General features: G+C 41.2%; 2 protein-coding genes across 3 annotated transcripts in view; one reads left to right on the top strand and one right to left on the bottom strand.

Annotated features, from left to right (window-relative positions):
- The window catches only part of STAT1 (signal transducer and activator of transcription 1), a 40785-nt gene extending 39187 nt beyond the window's left edge, over positions 1-1598 (top strand). For both annotated transcript variants that reach the window (XM_037162925.2, XM_037162924.2), the window contains exon 24: positions 498-1598. In XM_037162925.2, coding sequence (XP_037018820.1) covers positions 498-512 — 15 coding nt within the window. In that variant the 3' untranslated portion in view covers positions 513-1598. The remainder of the gene's footprint in view (positions 1-497) is intronic.
- A 4077-nt stretch (positions 1599-5675) lies between these two features.
- The window catches only part of GLS (glutaminase), an 81766-nt gene continuing 65950 nt past the window's right edge, over positions 5676-21491 (bottom strand). Inside the window, exons 15-18 of the mRNA XM_037162927.2 lie at positions 12584-12645; positions 11386-11462; positions 11234-11297; positions 5676-8294 (exon numbers count right to left, since the gene is read on the bottom strand). Of these exons, the coding sequence (XP_037018822.2) occupies positions 8138-8294; positions 11234-11297; positions 11386-11462; positions 12584-12645 (360 nt within the window). The 3' untranslated portion in view covers positions 5676-8137. The remainder of the gene's footprint in view (positions 8295-11233; positions 11298-11385; positions 11463-12583; positions 12646-21491) is intronic.

Genomic DNA, 21491 nt, shown 5'->3' with positions numbered 1-21491 from the left:
GATGCCAGCAGCACACACATCCCCACAGGCAGCCGAGCAGGAGGCACTGCTAAGGGAGGCTGTAGCTCCACCTAAAAGACATTCATCTGTTATTCCTGCTGAGTGGCCTTTCAGGAAAATTCATCACTTCTCCCACATCCCTCTCTCTGTCTGGCATACAGTTCAGCATTACCTCACCCTTGTTTTGCATGAGATTTGCCTCATTGCTCTGTCCCCAGACTTGCATAACAGCAAAAAGCTTTATGCAGCCTGGATGGATTAACAGAATTAAGCCAGCAGGCTGCAGAGAATAATCCATCAGCTTAGAGGATATAAAAGGTCTCCTTTAGTCCAGGAAAAAATGATAGCACATGCTAAAAACCCTCTAATCCCATGGCTATGTGCTGGCGGAAGTGTCTTCTTACTACATTGTTGAACAGACGAGCAATGTTAAGTTATATGAATCTGCATTTTACAAGATCATTATACTAAACTTAACGACATTTTATCTTTTACAGATGAATGCCGTATAGAGTTTGAACTTTCTCATCTTCTCTGGTGACATCTTTCCTTCCCACCTGGCATTCCCTCCTGACGTTCAGTTCCTTCACATCCTACGTTTCTAGGGAAGTGAAAGTCCTACAAATGTGCTGCAACCTGTTGATAGCAAGTGGATTTTCCCTAATTCAGAAACACGTTACTGTGAAGGGCTTCATGCATCTAATTAAAGGTAAAAGTGAAAGGCCTTCTCCACAGAGTGGGTTTTACAAATGAAAAACCTGCAGCTACACCCAAAGTAGTAACTCAGGACAACTAGAATGACCGTGCTTTGGGAAAGGTGAGGTGTTTATGCTGTACATAAAGTCAGTGCCCAGCTGTTGTAAGGATAGATCACATGGTTATTTAGGGAACTTCTTCCAGTAGGATTGGCACGTTCTGGAGAATTCTTATTTGTTTCCTCTGCTTGAAATATGAATGTAAGTTTTTCATTGGTTACAGACAAAATAGTTCAAAGTTAAGTTTATCTAGAATTACATCAACTCTTTTTTTTTTAAATTACATCAACTCTTAACAAAGGTAGCCATCCCGTATCTGGGCAGAAGAGAAAAGTCGTATTATGTATTTTATTATATCTTCCACGCTAGCCATTGAAAGCTAAAGACAAATTTTCTCTCTTGGGAGAATTCGCTTTCCTATGGTATCGGCCAATATCATCAGAAAGAAGTAGCAGTGACCATCCTGACGGCACCACGATCACTAGTAAATGAACTCCCCTTCACAGTTCCATCGAGGGAGCCAGGCTGTTATTACAAACACCTCTCTCAAGGCAGATATTCGTATTTTTTCCCAAAGTTGAAATTAATCGTAGTTGTATTTGAACCCAGAAATGTAATTGATGTTTCTCAAATGGGTTAATTTGTCTTTGTTGCTATAAGCTGGTATTTACTATGTCAAAATTTTCAAACTGGGAAGAAAGAATAGTAAGCAACAGATCATTAGCAAGAGATAATGTGAGAATCAAGTAACTTGAAAACTTGTCCTGTATAACTGCATTCTTTTCATGCTTTTCACTCTTACATGTGTTTCTCTGACAAATACATTTGCCAATGGTTCCATTATCTGTCCTGTGCTTTTTCTGAATCTCTTTTTGATTGAACGGTATTTGTGAAGTGTGCTCTGTTATGTACCTTCTTCCCTCCTAGTGGTGTTGGGGGCGGGTCTGTCACGGTTCTTCCAGACCCTGTGCACGCACCACCGCCTTTGTGGCCGCGTCTCAGAGTCCCACTGTCACCGTGTGAATGTGTATTTTTCTGGTGGGGGTAAAGTTTTATTTTTGTCTATTCTGAAATTAAAGCTAAAGTACATGTATTGCACTTGATATAATATGCACCATGGTACTTTTCCTGAACACAAATTAAGGCTGCCTCCCAGTTCTTATATAAAATGACATAAGCCTGGCTGGGTTTGCATTGACTTATTGAACTGATGAAGAAAGAAAGACATTAACAAAATATTGTTTCTAATTGCTGGTGTTTAACCATTTGGCATTTTTTTGTCCTGTGAGAATGACTTGGCATGGTTTCATTGTACTGCACTGGCCGAGAGACTTTGTCTACTTTCCAGAAGTGTTAAAATGCTAGTGTTAGTCTTTTATTAATAGCATTTGGTGTAAAGGTTTGAAAAGTTACTGGCATTATGTGTAGGTTTGGTGTTTTCTTATTTTTTAAACTTATGATTAAACAGAAAAATATATCAGTCCTTACTTTCAAATACAGTTGATAATGCCATTTTTTTAAAGTGTTGTTCTTTCTTGCCTTGTTTGTAATCAGAATTGCTATGGCACATGAAGATAGCGGGAGAGGTCAGAGAGGAAACAATATTAGAACAAGCTGTAATGGGTGCCGCAGAAAGCAACTGAAAAAAAGTATTTTTGCTTTGGTGACCACAGCTGCCTCCAAATACACAAATAATCTGGTTCCTATTTTAAAATAAATTTCAGTACTGCTAATATGTTTTTAATTTTAAAATATATGTAAAATGGGATGCTGCCTTGTCTCCAAAGCAGCCATCTGAAACCCATTCCTCCATGACTAGGTGAGTTATTACTGGGAAGTTATCATGTGGAAAGGAGCCATTTTTCTCCAAAGCTGTTATAAGCTAGAAAGCCATGACCTTCTTAAAATAAAGACACCATGTGCTGGGGGAAAAAATAGTGAAAGAAAAGACAATCACCAAGTTAGACATAAATCTGGCAGGTTAGACTTAACTATTGTGTGAAGAGTTCTCAGGGAATAGTGGTGTGATGAAGCCTTGAATAAGCTTGAATTCTGGCATAACAAATATTCTCATCTCCATATCTGTAGTACTTACATCTCAGAAATACAGCGTTTCTTCATAAGGGACATTTAGAGCTATTTTTCTCCAGGGAGTAAAGAAGATAATGCCCTGTGTAGCTAGTATAAGTTTGTATTCTGATATAACTGATCGTTGTAAGAAGTCACTAAGATCCTGACTTAGGGATGTATTAAGACTGTTTCTGGTGTGGAGTCTGTGGGGTGTTTAATAAACATAGAGCTTATATGTGTAATACTTGGGAGAAATTTCTCCTTACTAAGGAAAGCGTGTTATCTGAGATGGCAATAAATAGATTTTGCTAAAGTCATTTATCTGGCATTAAATGAGCAAAATCTGTTTACTGACTGTAAGCTAAAGTGGAATATTAAGTCTTAGAGAGCAAAGCACTTCTTTCACATTTGACTGTCACAAGGAAAAGCTAGAAATTGTTTTGAAAACTCTGGTTTGAACTGAGATGCTGTTCCCAAAGTAAAGGGTAATTTACTTGAATGGCTTCTTTTGGCTATTCATTCATTTATTAGTTTATCAAATATATACTGAGTACCTGCAATGAGCGAAGCACTATATTAGATGTTTGGGAAATGTGGGTAAACAAAACCAGAGGAAGGTCTCTGGTTCTGTGGAATTTTAGGAGGTTCTGAGATACTGGATCATATGTTCTAGTACAGTCATCTTACTTATTAAAACTTAAGAGCTCTTGGCCAGAGTGGCCCAGTTGGTTGGAGCATCATCCCAGAAGGGTTGTGGGTCTGATTCCTGGCCAGGGCACCGACCTACATTGTGAGCTTGACCCCCAGTCCGGGTGAGTGTGGGAGACGGCTGCCTAACTGACCCTTCTCTCTCCCTTCCTCACCCCACTTTTTTCTAAAAAGCAATAAAAAATGTTCTTGAGTGAGATTAAAAAATTTTCTTTTAATTAAGAATGATTTTGTGAAGCAAACATATAGCCAAAAGCAACCATACTTTAAATATTATATAAAATATATACAATTTCAAAGAATTGGCATTTAAAGCAGTTTTAGGAGGGCTAAAGATAAGATTTTTTAGAACCTTCTAAGATGAGTTCATATAGCTTTTAAATGAAACTGACTTAAGATTCCGCTTCAAAGTTCTGGTGAGTTAACTTCAGGTTATGTTTCTCATACTGAGCAATGAAACATCTAATATGACCAGTTGGAGAAAAGAACCATACTTAAAACAGTTTTAGACTTATGTTTTAAGTTCATATTCAGCAAAGAATTTATAAATGTACCTAAAAGGTACCTTTGACAGAAAGCTGTCAAATACCTATTATCATACTGTAAATTCTGTATTTCTTAATGCTGTTATAACACCCTAATATCCTGGTGTTTGTGTCTGTTTACAGCCCTTCCCCATTTCTTGTACCAGAATGAAGTAGTCTTGATATTCTTTTGCTACTATGACTTCTTGTTGGACTCACTTCCTAGTGGACTTTCCAATGACCATTTGGAGAGGCAGCAAGGGGCAAGTCCAGGGCTCATGGAGGCCTGGGGTCAGGTTCAGGATCCAGAATAGAAACAAAAGACCAAATCCTTGCCCCTTTTTAATAACTGGCAATTTCTAATCCTTCTCATCTGAAAACACACATATCTTCCCTGGTCTTCTAGTAAATCACAGCCTTTCCATGTACAACTATAAAATATACTTTCCCTCCAAAGCCTTTGTTTTAAACACCACCTGACACATTCATGGGGTAATTTCCTGTACCACCTGGTCTATGATTTACAGATTTACTCATTTTATTATGAGGGTTAGCAGGTGACATTAGGATGATTACCCCAGCTCCCCCCACCTCCAAATCCCACAAAGATAAAACAGTCATGTTATATCACGAACATGTATAATTCAGTTTTTCACTATTTGGGATTACTCATCCATGCGGTTCCCCTGCATCGATGTCAGGCTTTTCTCTGAGCTTCTTCATATGCGTAGCTCAAGCTGACTACTTGCAAGACTTAACAGTGTAGCATTTATGCTTCTCCTTAAAACGACACAGAGACAAGACTTGAGCTAATATGCAGATGTCAGGATATTCTATCCATAGTGTGTACTGCGTGGTAGGGTGGAAGGAAAGGACGTGGGACTGAGTTCGTACTACAGCCCACTCATCTGTGAAAGAACTGGATTCGATTCAGAATTTCTGATGTCTCAGTTCTAAAATGTCAGCAGTGCAGAGAGATGAACACTGTTTGCTACAACAAAGCAAATTACTTTGTGACAAATAGTTTTGGTAGTTGAAACTGGACAGCTGTGGTGTTCGTGTACCTTCTCTGTGGTGAGAACACCAGACCCTGACCCTAAACTTGGGGACCAGGGGTTTTGCGTGTTGGAAGCAAATGCCACTCCCACACCCGTGAACCAGTCTGGGGCTGCTGCGTGCCAGCTGGTCCTACCCAGACCCAAGTGTGGCAGCAGTAGGTTCAGCCCCCTAAACAGATGTCAAGGCTTTGTGGAAAGGACCGCTCTACTCTTTAAAGGAGGTTGTAGAACATTCCTAGCAAAGGAAATGTGTAATGATTCAATTCAACCGATATGTACTGAGTGCTTCCTAACTGTGAAGGGATAGTGTCAGCTTGTTAGGGGAGCACCTCCCTGCCCATCCTCTCACCTTCAAGGATTCAAGGAAACACACAGGATTCTCATCTGAATCACTGTGGTAGCCACACCTGACACCTTGCGTGGTGCCTGGCTCACAGTAGGCATTAGAAGTGGATCTGAGCCAGCTGAACACAGCCCCATGCTCAGTGCAGTTCCCAGCCCCATGATGTGAGAGAGAACCTTAGCTGTTTTTCAAAAATTTCATTGTCACAGGTTTTGGTTTTTTGATACATGTATTTATTATGCTGTAAAAAGCAACACTACATGAGTTCGTTTAAAATAAATATTTCCCAGTTTCAAAATACTTACAACTTAGAGTTTTAAGAGTAGATTCACTTTGGGAGGTTCTGGTGGCAAATACATTCATAGCTTTACAATCCCAGGAAGAATCTAAATCCAACATCATAGTCCCTGCCACACTACAACAGCATCAAATGGTCGACAGGGACAGCTCATCCAGCTCTGCAGGCCAAGGGCAGAGGGGCAGCGTGAGAAACAGCACGTTACACCCAAAGATGAGATCGCTGGAACTGAGAGCAGCGAAAACAGCAATGTATACAAAACTTGAAATAAACATGACCACATACAGCTTTCATGATACAGAAAAAAACCACTAAAGCCAAAACAAAAAGATCTTTGGAGTATGCAGATGCAGCAGTTAACAGCACAGTCAAAAGCATTTAAACAAATGTTCATTATCGTCAGCCAATAGCAAATGGCCAGAGCAGGAGCCAGTGCACAGTCACAAATAACCTCGTGGGTGAATAAGGGCACATGTAACTAAACCACAAGGATTTTACAAAACAGTCTTAATCTGAGAAAAGATGAACACTATCTTTGTTCCAAAATAATAGTCAAAACCTCACTTTATTAAAGAAAAGCCTCAAAATCATTGGTAATCGTTAAGCCACACAATTGAACCATCTTAATGTTGCATTTTAATCACACAAAGCAAGCTGCTGGTTGAGCCAAGTTCTGTCTACCCCATAATACCTTGGGGGATATCTTTGTTCCTCTACAGTATTTTGCAAATGCTACCTGTCTACATGGCTTGACACAGATTCATGGGGCAGGAGCACAGCAGCTGGGCTGGACGCCCGCCCACCTTATTCCCACAGAAGCACACAGGGGAGCAGCTTCGGGCCTGATGCAGCTCAGGTAAGGAGCACTGGCCACAGCTCCACTAGAGGAGGTCCTGTCTGTGGAACAGGAGGGCGACGGCCAAGCGGCTGGCTTGGACTGGAAGCAAACATCAACACCTGAAAGCTGCTGGAGTGGGGAAGGGGCCATGAGGCACAATCAGCTTGGAAGCAGCTGTGTGAGCCAATAGGGAAAAGAACAGGATTTGCTATATTAATGTAACAGCTAACGTTCACGGGGTGCGGTTTCTGCTCATTTCACTAAACACAGCCTCAAAGAAGCTCGTGTGTGTGTGTGTGTGTGTGCGCGCGCGCGCGCGCTTAACATCAGAAATTCTCATTAACGTGCCCTTTACCTCTGAGGTATGACAGATAAAGTGTACGTGCAGTTCCTCCCCAAAACAAATGCTGGGTCTCCATTGAAAATGAAATGAATGGCCTTTTCTTAATTTTTAAATGATAGAGTTCACCAAAAATCATACACTAGAGAATCAGGAGAAAACTGGAGTGATCTGGTGGTCCCCAAATAGAACAAATATATTGATGCACTTTAATGATAGGTTTAAAAAAAGAAATGTTACTTGTAGCAGCTCCAATACCATTACAATAACTTTGGTAACTTAGAGCACTTCTGAATTTATCCTGGAAGCTGAAAAACACCTTTTTAAAGAGCTGTGGTAGCACATCCCTTCTTTAGGCTGATAAATTTGACCACTTTGTACTTAGTAATTTGTCTCTGGTTCATCTCCTATAGAGAAATGGCATAGTTATAGCTTAGATGCCGAATGCATGAGGAATTTTCTGACTTATCGTGGAAAACATGAAAACTGCATAGATGCCAGCATCCATTTTCCCAGCGAAAGGAAAGAGGCTGGACAAAAGGGACATAGAAAAAGGAAATTTTTTCAAAAGTATTATAACTACATTCACAAATATGTTTTGGTCACCAAATATATCTTAAACAGATTCCCTGATAAAGTCTAATAAGAATTGGTCTATCCTACTAACAGTTGTTAACTATTATAAGTTTTAAAGTCTTATCATAAAGCTAGGATGATAGGAGACATTTTAAACACACAACCAGAAGTGCATACAGTTGTTCAAACACTCAACCTAAATCTATATTTGAAGTCATGAAAGTCACACTATTTTGCCTCTAAAGGCAGCCTTGCCCACTTGGACAGGCTGCGTGACAGAGCTTAATTTACAGAGCATATTGGCAGCTCACCACCATGAACCGAAAATTCACAAACACAAAAGTAAATCATGAAAACCTCACAATTAAGCTAGCCTTGGTAACTATTTCATTTACATCGAATTATACAGTGCACGAGGTAAATATCGCTCACATTATGGAGGGAGATTATTTCTATTTTTCCCAAAGAGATCAGATTTGTCCTGTGCGTACAATGAAGAAAAACTCCAGTAACACTGAAATGACGAATGTAACATATACATCACTACCAGACAGAAACACACACGTTCTTCGTAATCATTTTCCACAATTAAATAGGTAAGCGATTTAAATCTGGGGGTTAAGATCATTACAGGAGTCCATCAAGGTTCTTATGGACGGTCTGGTTTTCCTTTCCATCGTCAGAATCTCCTTGAGGGGTGTACTGGACTTGGTATTCCTGGAGGATTTTAAACACGTCGTGGTGTCCAAAGTGCAGCGCTTCGTCCATGGGAGTGTTGTTCCACCTGCACAGGCAGCACAGCACGGACGGGGTCGTTAGGTAATTTCTGTGCAATTCCTGGGGCACTGGGTGATTAGGTAAGGGTGAAACCCTGCGTTCTTAGGTTCCAAGTGTAGGTTAAACGGCCATTCAAATGTAGCCATTTCAGCAGCGATATAAGTAAAAATTAATTGAAATACAGAAAGGGATTTATAATTCAGAAAGTGATCTCAGAGCCAACTCTGGGATATGAGAAGGGGAGAAAAATACGTTCTACAGGGGGATCTTGTTCACAGGCCTAAGTGCTCATGGAGGGGAAGTTGTAGTGTTGGCAGATAAATAGACTCCTGAACTGTGACTTCATGAAAAGCTCAAAGAACCTCTCTTTAAATAAAATGGCCAAAGAAATTTCAGGTACATAGCATTCATCACCCTAGCCTTGGATAGAAAATTTGTGTTCCCATCGCAGTAAATCTCAGGGCTCCGGAAATAACCACAGGCTCGTTAGAGCTCAACTACGCACTGCAGGAGCCAGCTCACGCCCAGAGGACTGGACGCCTGCATCGTCTCGGGTAAAGAGGGGAATCCAGGGGCTCAGCTGCGCAAGCAGAGGCATAGCTACCCTTCCCATCCTGTGTTTCTGGGCTGTGCTCCTTAGGCTGGTAGAGATGAAGACAGAGGATGTGAAGAGTTGCCAGCAGTGGTTAATCGGCTAATCAGCCTCTTGAAAAAGGATACGAGACTACGAAACCCAACCCAAGTAAATGACAAGAGAACTAGTTCCCGAATACTTCCCAAACTATTAAGCCTCTCTTCCCTTCCTCTCTACTTCTGTCACTCCTCCTTGGCTGCCGGGTGCTTGGACTCTCACGGGCCAGTCGCCACCTTCTGGTTTTCCTTCTCGCTATTTCGTTCCATCTCTGTTGTTACCCTTCTACCTTCCTGAAGAGGCCATAGTATGGATCCAGAAGGTTTTGTACACAGTTTCATTTAAAAAATACTTTTGGATAAACTGTTCATAATTTTTTAAATCAGGTAAGTAACATTTCACATGTATTTTTTTCTAAAAAAAAGCTGAATTAAGTTGCTTTTTACTTCTATAAATTGGCCTTTAATTTAGGGAGTCAGTGGCCTTAAATGGGGAGGTGGGAGGACTTTTCAGTCTGGCACACACTTATGTCTTTCTGGAAAAAACATATTGAATGTTAACTCCAAGTTACCTTCTTTGCAACTCTTTTTTTCTGTGAAATAATGCAAAATACTAACTTTACAGAATACACTAATTCACTCAAGCATATTTCACAATTTGAGGTGACACTGATTCGATGCAATAGAGGAAAGAACTGTCTTGGTCTCACTTACGTTCTCAAATAGGTGAATACCTGGTTATTTACTTTGCTAACTTTTGCTATCAGATGGGTACTTCTATTTCCATATTCCAAGTGGCCAGTTAGGGTAAAAACAAAATGTTTCAATCCTTAGATATGTAAAATACAGTAAATACTTCCACATGTGTTAAATAAAATGTTTGAGGTGGGATTATAAACACAGGTGAGGAAAAAAAACTTCAGTTTCCTGCTCTGGAAAGAGCTGGTATGGGCATTACATTTGAGCATAAAAGGGTGGGGGGCTGTTACCCTAACACAAGGTTTATAATACTGCCAATAAAGGTTATGATCTTAGACAACCAAAGTGTCACCACACTTACAAAACTGCTAACATTTTTAGACACTGACATAGCTTGTCTGCATTTCTTGCAAGCTGAACTAATAAAAGCCAAACCTCTAATTACAAAAAAAAAAAAAACCTAAAAAAATAATCAGCATGCTTGGAACTTAACACAGTCCTCAATTATCCAATCCAAACTCATTAATATCAAATTTTTCCAAGTATTTCTTTCCTTCTATTCTTCTAAACTTTTATTCTCATTACTCATGGATTCATGGACTCAATGCTCCAATCAGTAGGTGAATGGACAAGAAAATGAGACCCATATATATGCTGTCTGCAAGGGACCCACCTCAGAACCAAAGATGCACAGACTGAAAGTTAAAGGGATGGGAAAAGATATTTCATGCAAATGGAAAGGACAGAGAAAAGCTGGGGAAGCAATACTTCTATCAGACAAAGTAGACTTTAAAACAAAGGCTAAAATAAGAGACAAAAGGGACACTAATTAATGATAAAGTGAGAAATCGAATGAGAGAACATAACCCCTGTCCACACTTATGCACCCAACACTGGAGCGTGTAAGTATATAGAGATAGTCATGCCATGTGCAAGTATATGAGTATAGATTTCTGCTACGTACATAAGCTTCACTCTTACCCCTCCCCTGACCCCTGTGTGGACAGCATTTACTGCAGGATGAGTGGCAGTTTCCCCTTTTCCCAAGGGGAAAGCAGAGGGGTGAAATACACTCCAGGCTAGTAATTCCCACTAAAGATCAAGAGCCCTTCTCTTCCATGCCTTCAAACCTTGTCTCTTCCCCAAAGCACTGACTAAAACCTAACTTCCATGAAGCCTTCTAAAAGTGACTCCAACCAAATCCAAGAATTTCAAGAAACTCCAGTATGTTCGCTGTAGGGTTCTATAAGTCATATTCATGTACATTTTAAATATGGTCCTATAAATGTCGATCTTGTCTACCCCGTGTACTTAAAAATCCCATGAAGACAAAATTCCTATTTTCTTTCCAAACGCAAAGAATTGTTTTCTTCATACAGTGTATTGACTGACAGTCACACAAACTTGAAAAATTCTAGATAGGACACCATCCTTAAACAAGAAATAGGATGGGGAGAGAACAGTTTCCCTAGCAGAAACAAGGAGCTATACCATGTTCAAGGATGTCTCCAATATATACATAGTGGATTTCAATATACCGTCACTTAACCCTTATACCCCCGTATATTAAAGCCCTGGCTTGTCAGTGATGTGTTAGAAGGTAACATTGGTGCTCACCTATCCTTGGGGAAAGGATTTACTTTGCAGGCTTCCAGCAAAAATTTAACAACTTCGACATGACCTATGTCCAAAATGAAACAAGCAGATTTTAGTATTGAGTAGAAATTAAGTCTGGAGAAAAGAAACAGATGAGTGGTTCATGTAATTACCCTCTGCAGCAGCTACATGGAGAGCTGTTCTAGAATCATAGTCTCGCTGTTCCATGTCCATGGCTGACAAAGCAAATCTGAAAATGTGGAAGCACAGCCATTCATTTTATATGTACACAAAATTTAATTCACATGTATAACACCGAAGCCATCAGTTCAGACTGAGACAGGCGCCATCCTTCACGGGGCTCACTAACGGACACTGGAGAGCCCATTCAACCAGTACACAGCGTCTCAGGCAAACACACTTCTCCCCGCTTCCTCAGCTTTGCTCTTTTGGGGAGAGAGGGCATGTTCGCCATCTCACAGAGTTAAGCTTTATTACATTATTGTTTAAAACTCAAGAACAGTGGTACAACTACACCAAAGTCTGTGCTTCTGCAGGGCAAGTAACTAATACCTATACTAAAGCTGTGTTTTCACTAAGACTTCCATTCTCGAATTAGTCTACAGTTTACAAGTACTAATCAGGCTTTATTTTTGTAAAATGTCTTTGAAGGGCACTTTTTATTGAGATATACCTGACGTATAACATTATGTAAGCTTAAGGTGTATAATGTGTTGATTTGATACATTTATATATTACAATGTGATTATCAACAAAGTGTTAGCTAACACTTCTATCAACCACGTAATTACCATTGGGATTTTTTTGTGGTAAGAACAATTAAGATCTAGTCTCTTAGCAACTTTGAAGTTTCTAACACAGTATTGTTAATAGAAGTACTAATCAGACTTTAAAACAAAGGTGGAAATTAAGCACAGACGTTTTTCCACATTAAAGTTCAGTTGCAAGTCTGTACAAAAGACTTCATGTTAAATACACAGTTCTACACAACCTTTCTAACTCTGGCGATCTGTAGAACAGCAAATGCCCTATTTGTGCACTGCACTCCTCCCCCCGCCCTGCCCCAAAGATGGGGGAGTGGAGGGGAGTTGGGGGTTGAGAAAGCATCTGAACAGTTATCACTTAGGAAAACGGGGGGCTGGGTTTTGATAGGAAGTAGAACAGGACTGCATGGCAAGCTGACTGCACTGGAAGTGGAAATTCAATATAAACTTGCCTGAGTCATTTTATTAGAGGGAAATGTGAGTGAGATTTTAGCCTTAAAATGGTCATTTTCCCAGAAGCAACTTCATAAACATCTATAAACCATACGTACATATGGTTTATATGTAATCCACCCCGTTAACATACCTTCGAAGTGCAGACACGTCTCCAGTATATGCAGCAAACAAAAGGTTTATCACTGACTTTACCTGTGAAGAAAAGAAAGTTCAGGCTTCCACAGAAGGTAAACACGTGAAATGTAAATTGTCACTGGTAAGTGATTCCATGTGCTTTGAACGTTTCAGCCGGTTCACACAGAAAGTTATCACAAGTGCACCAAATGAAGGCGTATATATGTTATTTTTCTTTTTCTGAGAGAAGATTATGAGGGGAAATTGGAAGGAATGAAATGATACCAATTTGTCCAAAAGAATGGAAAGTTGTGACCTGTGACACACACACAGTTGGGACAACTAGAGCTTGTTAGAACCTTTCTCATTCAGTGTGTTTCAGTGCTGTGTCATTATTATTAAAAATGAAATCATGCTACATAAATGTCTGATCCCTATTGGCCATTACCATCCTCCCCAATCACTGGCCTTGGAAATCTTGAGAGACAACATTCAGTATCAACCATCTCAAACTTAAGAGCATGGCTGTGTTTCACCAGAAAGACAGTCTTCGCACCGAAGCCCAGGCAGCGTGATTGGGGCATTCTCAGAATGCCCCACGGCACTGCCTCTGCTCAGAAAGCGCGAAGCCTCCCAAAATACTAAGGCATGGCTGTTGGACGCTCCAAGACTTCAACATGTATCTTTTCACAAGTATCCACTTTGTTTTCCTTATAAACAAAGTGGAAAAAGCTAGTTTATTATAAACAAGGAAAAAGCTAGTTTATTCTAAAGCCACTGGCTTTTCGGTCTGCTTTCATAAAGGCTTTCTATCCAGTCATTTTTGAGAAACTAAATGATTGAACATACACTTTCTTGTGAATCCTTCATAAATTCCCACTTTTATCTTATACTTTGCAACTTCAACAGTTGATACTGAACTTAGTAGAAGAAACTTAGTACTGAACTTAGTAGAAGTTTAATTGGAAGGATGGAAAGTAACCCAGCTAGCCCTGGCTGGGTAGCTCAGTTGGTTAGTGTCGTCCTGATACACCAAGGTTGTGGGTTTGGTCCCTGGTCAGGGCACATGCAAGAATCAAGCAATGAGTGCATAAATAAAGTGAAGCAAGGGAACAATGTTACTCTTCCTCTCCCTCTTCCTCCTTCTCTCTAAAATCAATCAATGAATAAAAAGTAACTCAGCTATCCACAAATGCAGCCACAGCCCTGGGAGCTGCTTCTGAGATTTTAACCAGGACTTTTCTCCTTTTCCACTATGGCTTCCCTTCCCCACAACGTGTGAGCTTTTAAACCGAACTGAAACTAACGCTGCTGGACTTCTCTACTTCAGCATTTTCAAAATGTGTAGAACACATTTTGAAATGAGACCACAAATGCTCCACATGAAAAAGGGGCCTGGGGGATGGAGGATGGGTAGCAACAGGCAAAGGTGGGGGAAATGGGGACATCTGTATCAGTGTCAACAATAAGAATAAAGGGGAAAACAGGGTCCTGTGGTCAGGCTTTTTTAAAATAGTAAGTTCATGAATTCATGAGCATATGAAAGATTGTAAAGTTCTGTACTTTAGGAACCTAGCTAGCTGAGTACACCCCCAAAATTGTAATTTTACTACTGCTTGCCATTATTGTTGGTATCACTAAAAGCAAACAAACAAAAAAAAACCCCTTTTTATTCCTTCGGTCCATTAACTTTCCCTCTGGCTACCTGGTACTATTTCTCTGCGGTCAGTCCATCCCCTGCGAACCCTAAGTTTTCCCAGCAGGGGTGTGTGTGGAGGGGAGCTTGATGGAATGAACCAGAATGTTCTAAAAGTATACATGCATCTCTCCTCCCATTTCTACAGTTACAGGAAAAGTCTCCAGGTGATTTTGATATATGCACTCTGCTGGGTCAGACCACTGATTCAGATACCCTTAACTTCTTTTTTTTAAATTGGATCATTTTGGAATTCTCAATTCCCTTTATATTCTTACACACCCCCCCCTTAAAAAAACTGATGGCCTATTACAGATTACTCTCCATATTCCAACTGCTTGATAATTTTTTCTTGCTTCCCTTTCACACTTTTCTCAGAATGTTAATACCCAGGCTGACACCTAGAACAGGTGACCCTGCCCACAGTTTTACTGAGATAACGAACTGTTCCCACCTCTCCCTCCTGTTGTTATGCTAAATACCTGCTTCTTAGACCTACTTTCCCTTCCTTCCCTGCAAACCTCAAAGCAAAAAGTATCTATCTTTCCTCTCTTCTGAGACCTACTTCTTTCCTATTTCTTCAAACTTATGTCCTCCAGGCCCACCACCTTTGCTCCCTCATTTAACCCTTGTTTCTGGTACCTTTAACTTTCCCCTCCGCTGGTTCCCTCATCTCTGGCTTTCACATCACAATTTCATCCTATTTTGGAACACCAACACATACCCGTGTTGTTACCACTTTCAGTGCCTCTTTTCTGAAAGTAGTTTGTATTTTTAATTCCCTGGAAATTAACTTCACACCCACCATCACTTCAAAAGCTCCGGCGGCTGTCCTAAAGCCTGCTTGTTTCTGACCTCGCACTGCTCATCTTCCACGATGCCGGTCATCCGGATCTTCCTCCTGTCTGCTGCTTTACAGTCATTTCCCACTTTCCACTGCCTGGTTGGTAAGACTCTGAAGGTAGCCTCCAGCCTTCGTGTTTTTCAACATAATTCCCTCAATGATTTTATACATTCCTTTGTGCAGAATGACTGCACTCTACATGTTTAAATCTTTGTTTGTAAGCCTTAACCCTGCAGCTCCACTTGCTTGTCAAGCTGTCATTTCAAACTCAAAAAATAGCAAACCTCTCTGCAGCCCTGACCCGCTCCCCATCTGGGCTCCAAAAGTCCTAACCGGTCTGTCTGCCTGCTTCACATTGCCTCTAGGATGTTCAACAGGCATCTCAAACTTATGCCCAAACGAGGACTTGATTCTACCAATTTCCCTCCACTCCCCACCCCACCTTAGCTCCTCTTCCTGTCCCCCTCACTTTGGAATGACACTACAATTCATTCAGGCCAATAACTGAGTCACCGTCCAGGGCTGCTGCACTCGACTGCACAGGTTGAGCCCTGCGTAAGTAGGTGTGCCCAGCCCATGCTGCTGGTCCCCTGCTGTGTGGTCCGGAACCCAGGTACCTCTGATGGGAGAAAAGGAGCCTCCACACGAATGTGCTGAGGGTCTGCTTATGCTGGGGCGGGGGCGGGGGGCAGAACTGCTTTTTTTCTTAGAGACACAAACCCACCATATAGACCCTGGAGGTATTACTCAATTCTATTTCTCACAACCCACATCGAGCTCATCAACAAATATGTCCTACCTCCCAAAGACATTTAGAATCCCACCACTTCTCACCCCCCTCCATTACTGCTGCCCTAGGCTCAGAGCTACCGATTTATCTCACCTGGGGGACTGCAACAGCCTGCTAACATCATGCACTGCTTGATATTTTCGTTAACCAACAGACTGGGTACACCACGGTGGTGCATTACAGAATACTAGACCATGCCACCTAGGGTTATGTTTATTTAAGTGCACTTGATGATGCTTGTGCAACAATGAAATCACCTAACGACATATGTCTCAGAAAATAGCCCATGTTTCAGCAGCACATGACTGTTTTCCTCTTGTTCAACTCTGTTCCATAGTGATCTTTTGAAAATATAGATCTTGGCTCTCCCAATGACCTCCCAACATCCCTAGAATACATTCCGAACTCTCTACCACGGCTTTCGGGACACCACATGCTCTACTCCCTGGTTACACTGTGTGGCTCATCCCCTGCCGCTCTGCCCCTTGCTCTGCCCCAGCCAGGCAGCCGTCCTGCTGGGCACCGGGCATTCGAGGCTGCACCTGCTGCGCTGCTGCTGGGGATGCTCTTTCCCAGGCAGTGACGAGCCTCCCTTGCTCCCTTCATTCAGGTCTTTACTCAGATGCTATCTCACAGACTCAAACATTGTCCTCTATTTCATCACTCCCGATCGCCTACCTTGCTTTTTCTCTTCAGAGCCCTTATCATTGCCGATTTGTTTCTTGTCTCTTTCCCTGTTAAACGTAAGTTTCATTTGGGCAGAGACTTTGCCTTTTTCTTCCCAACAATAAGCCCCATGCCTCCCACACATAATAGGTGCTGATTAAATATGCTGACTCAAATGAACATACTGTAAGCCTTAAACTTAGTTATATGTTGATTACATCTCAATTTTTTTAAAGTGCTCACTAACTAAATGAATATTTTCTCCCAAAGCATAAAATATTCAAATTGTCCCTTGCATAATAATGCATAATAAATAATAAATCATTACTTATTCTTCTGTTTCCCTTCATTTTACTTCTTCAAATAGTGTTACCAAATTTATTCAATTCCTCTAACTGGTCCCCTTCTTCTAGTCTTCCTTCCACCTTCACAAAACACTGCTCTGATCACTAAAGGTTCCTCAGCAAGGGAGTGTCAAAAAAAATCCCCAAACCATTCCTGATAAAATTTAAATCCCTTAGCCGGGCACTCAAGGCTCTTCAGTCTGCCAACTCAGTTTTCTCTCTCAGCCTCGACAGAGGAAAACTGGTCTTACCAGTGCCCTTGTTTTTATCTTAGTGTCTCTGCTTCTTTCTCGTCTAGGGCAACACAGATTCCTAATCAAATCCCCCCATTCCCTCAAGGGCTAGTGTGCGGGCCTCAGAAAGCCCTTCTTGGCCGCCACACTTCCTCATGCATCTCCTTCAGCCGCAGCATCCACGTAGCTTGCCGGCGGCCCACGTGGTGCGCCGTGACAGCACGAGGCAAGGGGTCTTAGACACCTTCCTTCCCACCACACCCCTGAACGCACCTGCTGCTCCTCCCAATCCACAGCACATACTGCTTAGTCCCTGAGAACGTTTTTTCTGCACCCATTTTTCAGGGCAATGTCATTCTCAACCCTGCCTCTGTGAACTCTAATCTCTTAAATCAGAAGTCATCTCGCCTGTGAAGCAAAGGGTCACTGGTTGGTTTCCCAGTCGGGGCACATGCCTGGGTTGCGGGCCCGGCCCCCAGCAGGGGGCCTACAAAGGCAACCATCTATTGATATTTCTCTCCCTCTTTCTCCTTCCCGTCCCCTCTCTAAAAATAAATAAAATATTTTTAAAAAGTTATCTCATCTTGGCTTCACCAGCACATGTGATACATTTACTCGTGTCCCTTATCCACCCCACTACTCAAGAGAAATCCAGAACTCCGACGTGCACAGCATTAATGTTAACTACCTGCAGTTCTTATTCTCTACGGGGTATCAGCAGTGAGTCCTTGACTACTCGTGACCGTACGCATGAACTTTAGCAAATTCTGAATGTAGACCAAGCTAGTGTGAAGAGCTATACAGTGTGTGTATCAATTATTCAATGCTTCTAAAGTTGTAAGGGTAAATCTCTTGTTAATAAGGCTCATGAAAGGCTGATTTTAGAATATAACCAGTTTATTGAGAGTATACTAATACTTTTTCACAAGCATGTTTCAGTTCAAAGAGGTAAGTATAAAGTAAGTTCAGAAAACTTTAATGTACTTTAAAAGGCTTTGTGACGAACTTGGTGGGGGGCAGGGAGAACCCTTAGTTTGCCTAAAAAATTATTAAAAGGTGAACATGGGGGCTTAGTATTCTTTCCATGCAAACAAAAAACTAGCTGCAGGGCTGAATTTAGCCCATATCAGAAGACAGAAGCTTCACTGCAAAATGAGGGTCATTTACTCCAACACGGAAAAACTCCAGGAGGCGGCATGTGCACAGTACCATTTAAAATTAAAGTCCCAGCCCTGGCTGGCGTGGCTCAGTGGATTGAGCTCCGGACTGCGAACCGAAGGGTCGCACAGTTTGATTCCCAGTCAGGGTACATGCCTGGGTTGTAGCTACATCCCTGGGGGTGGGGGTGGGGGCAGGCAGGCAAGAGGCAATCACACATTGATGTTTCTCTCCCTCTTTCTCCCTCCCTTCCCCTCTGTTTAAAAATAAATAAAATCTTAAAAATATATAAAGCCCCAAATGCCTCTTTACACCAGCAACAGCCACACACATTTTTCAGGTTTGCATAAATCAAGAAATGAGCTATGAGTAGAATGCCGAGAAGAAAACGGAGTTCAACAGCCAGTGGACTGTTATCTCATCTGGGGCAGTCCCGTCCCTGCTCTGTTACAAGAGTCCCACAGATAACTCCCAACACTGCTGGTGGGAAAACCAAACTGAAGGAGGAGGACCCCTCCAGGACGACTCATCCAACTGCAAGCCAACTCTTGCAAAGGATGTAGGTGTGCCAACCACTGACCAAGGAAGGCCCTTCGCCCTAACTCCCCAGGGGACCCTTGAGTTACTTTGATTTTAAAATACCTGTCAGGAAGGCCGGGGGTCTGGGAAACAGTGCGTTAAGAGTAACTGCCAGGAGCATGGAACCTGTGTTGGGTGAACTGTCCCTCAGTACAAGGCAGCAGAGCCCGCATGGCAGAACGGTACCCTGTATGGATCAAGTTCCCTTATGTTTAACCTATGCCTCCCCATAGCAAAGACAAACTTCATTTGGGCAAATGGCAACTAAATATTTATAAATTAAACATTAACAGTTTTCCTTTCACAGTGCAGGTTTTCCAGCACTACTGCATTTTCCCTTATCAGATCTCTTTATCAGAACCTGCCAGAACCACATAACCTTATCTTAGTTTATTTGTACAAAGTCATATAACAGGAGGACAAAAATGTCCCAGTTCACAAGTTCATTTAACACTGGCATGTCTGGAGTATCAAAACCACACTTTTTTCCAGTCTGACGTAAGTGCTCTCTTGTTTCCAGCTCACTGCAGTATCTGTTGCTGCGGAATAGATACTCTTTGTCATCCGTTAAATAAACCATCGTCACTCCAGATCCAGTTTTGTTTTAAAAGCTTCACTACAGCTTGGCTTTCTACAGCCTTCTTTCATAAATAGTTTTCCTAAGGCCAGGTTAAAAATACACTTACTACAGTATAACTAAAGAAACATTTAGAGTTGTCAGTAAATGTCAGTTAACTGCTTTATGACAAAGGTATAAATATAAACCTGTACAATGTGTATGTGATCAAGGATATTTTCTCTTTCCCTTATTATTGAGCTGATTTAATATTCATATGGATGCGTAAAACAGCATCAGTACTTCCACGATTAGACAGTTTAAGGTCAGTACGGGGCCACACTCCCTAAGCTTTCTAGTGATTTGTTCAAACACAATGAACATACTATATATAGACAAAACTAATCCGAACTGACATGATCAGAGGATTAGACAAAATCCTCTATGAATAACAGTTCAGCAATTTCATGACCACATTTCAAAATTTTTTACACAAATACAGGAGGTTCTCATATGGTAATTTTAATAGAGTGGTAAGTCAAACAGTAAATTTCACTCTAAATGAAGGTATAGAAATTTCATTTACAAAATACATTTCATTAAAAATGTCAGCTCCACACACTGTACTCTGCTCATGATTAGTGAAGTAATAAATCTCTTAACCATACCATTTTCAAAATTTCTCAGTGATTTTTCTTAAACTAAGTCATAATTACAGCAAAGGAATCTGACAACCCATGTCAACAAAAAGTTAGGATTATATTTTGTTTCCAACAAAATAGCTAACATGAAACACCTACTCTCCCCGAACTAAGCCGAGTTCGGTATTATTATCCCTGTTACTATTATTCAAAGGCCAGGAAACTGAAGGCTGGCATGTTTAAAACCTGAAGAGATGACAATGGCGTCAAGAGGCAGAGGGAGGACGCTGCCGGTATTCAGTGTCTACGAGGCCAAGAGATCTCCTAAGAAAACCTGAGACGAGACTTCCTCACCAACACAATACCAAGACTAAAACAGGTTGTGATGGGAAATCAGAAAACAGCAACTAAGGAACAATTTATAGGGAAATTAGAAATACTGTTTTTCTATTGAGATGCTAATGAAAGGGTTTTTTTTTTAATTGAAGAAAAAAAATAAAGGAACAAAACAAATTACTCAATTTGGCAAATATCCATGCCACGATGGGAAAAATGTTAGCATCTTCCTTCTTTGTGTTGCAGTTTCTAAGATGAAATGCGAGTTCTGGGTTAACATGAATGGAGCTCTGCTAAAGCCCTGGCAGCAAGTGAACAACTTCTTATCTCAGTGGCTCATATGATTCTGGCAAATGCCAATGAAAAGTCTAAAAAGATACCAATGGGCTCAGAAGCAACTCTCCTTTTATATCGGAGTATAAAAGTAGCTAACAATTCTATCTTTGTGTGCTCTGACAAACAGTAGTCCTAATTAAGATGTGAGCAGCCAACAGGAGACAAATGAAAATGGGCAGGGGCAAAGGCAGCCAGCTATTCCTCTGAATTCAACTAGATTTTCCACGTGCAGACCTGAGTGTCGGTACTCCACGGACAACTATCCAAGTTTCTTCCTACTCCCCTGGTTTTCCCCTCTTACACAAATATTTGTAAAACCCCATGAAGATTAGTTAACATTATATTCGTGTTCAGACAGAGGACAAGGTGCCAAACTTCTGTTATAATAAAGTCATGTCTGCTTACAGTTATGAACTAATAAAAACCAAGTACATAAAGCCTCAAGGAGCCAAAGAAACTAAAAGCAAAGAAGAGTAAGAAAGAGAAGAAATTGGTCAGCAAAAGCCTACATGTATTACTTCTAAAAAAATATCAGGAGCAGGACCACTGGAACCAAAAGATTCTAGAGTCTGGTAAAAAAATAAATAAATAAATACAAAGAAGTTCCTGAAAAGGGATGGGGTTCTCCTGCTGGGAAACAAAAGAAAGTTTTGGCAATGACAGAGGCAGAATTATGGTTTCAGCTTAAAGGTCCTATCTCTCCTCTGCACACCCTATCGGAGGTGTGCAACCTTTTGGCATCTCT

Source organism: Artibeus jamaicensis, unplaced genomic scaffold, assembly GCF_021234435.1.
Source record: "Artibeus jamaicensis isolate MK-2021 breed Jamaican fruit bat unplaced genomic scaffold, CSHL_Jam_final contig_391, whole genome shotgun sequence".
NCBI lineage: Eukaryota > Metazoa > Chordata > Mammalia > Chiroptera > Phyllostomidae > Artibeus > Artibeus jamaicensis.
This window is presented reverse-complemented; position numbering and strand designations above follow the sequence as displayed.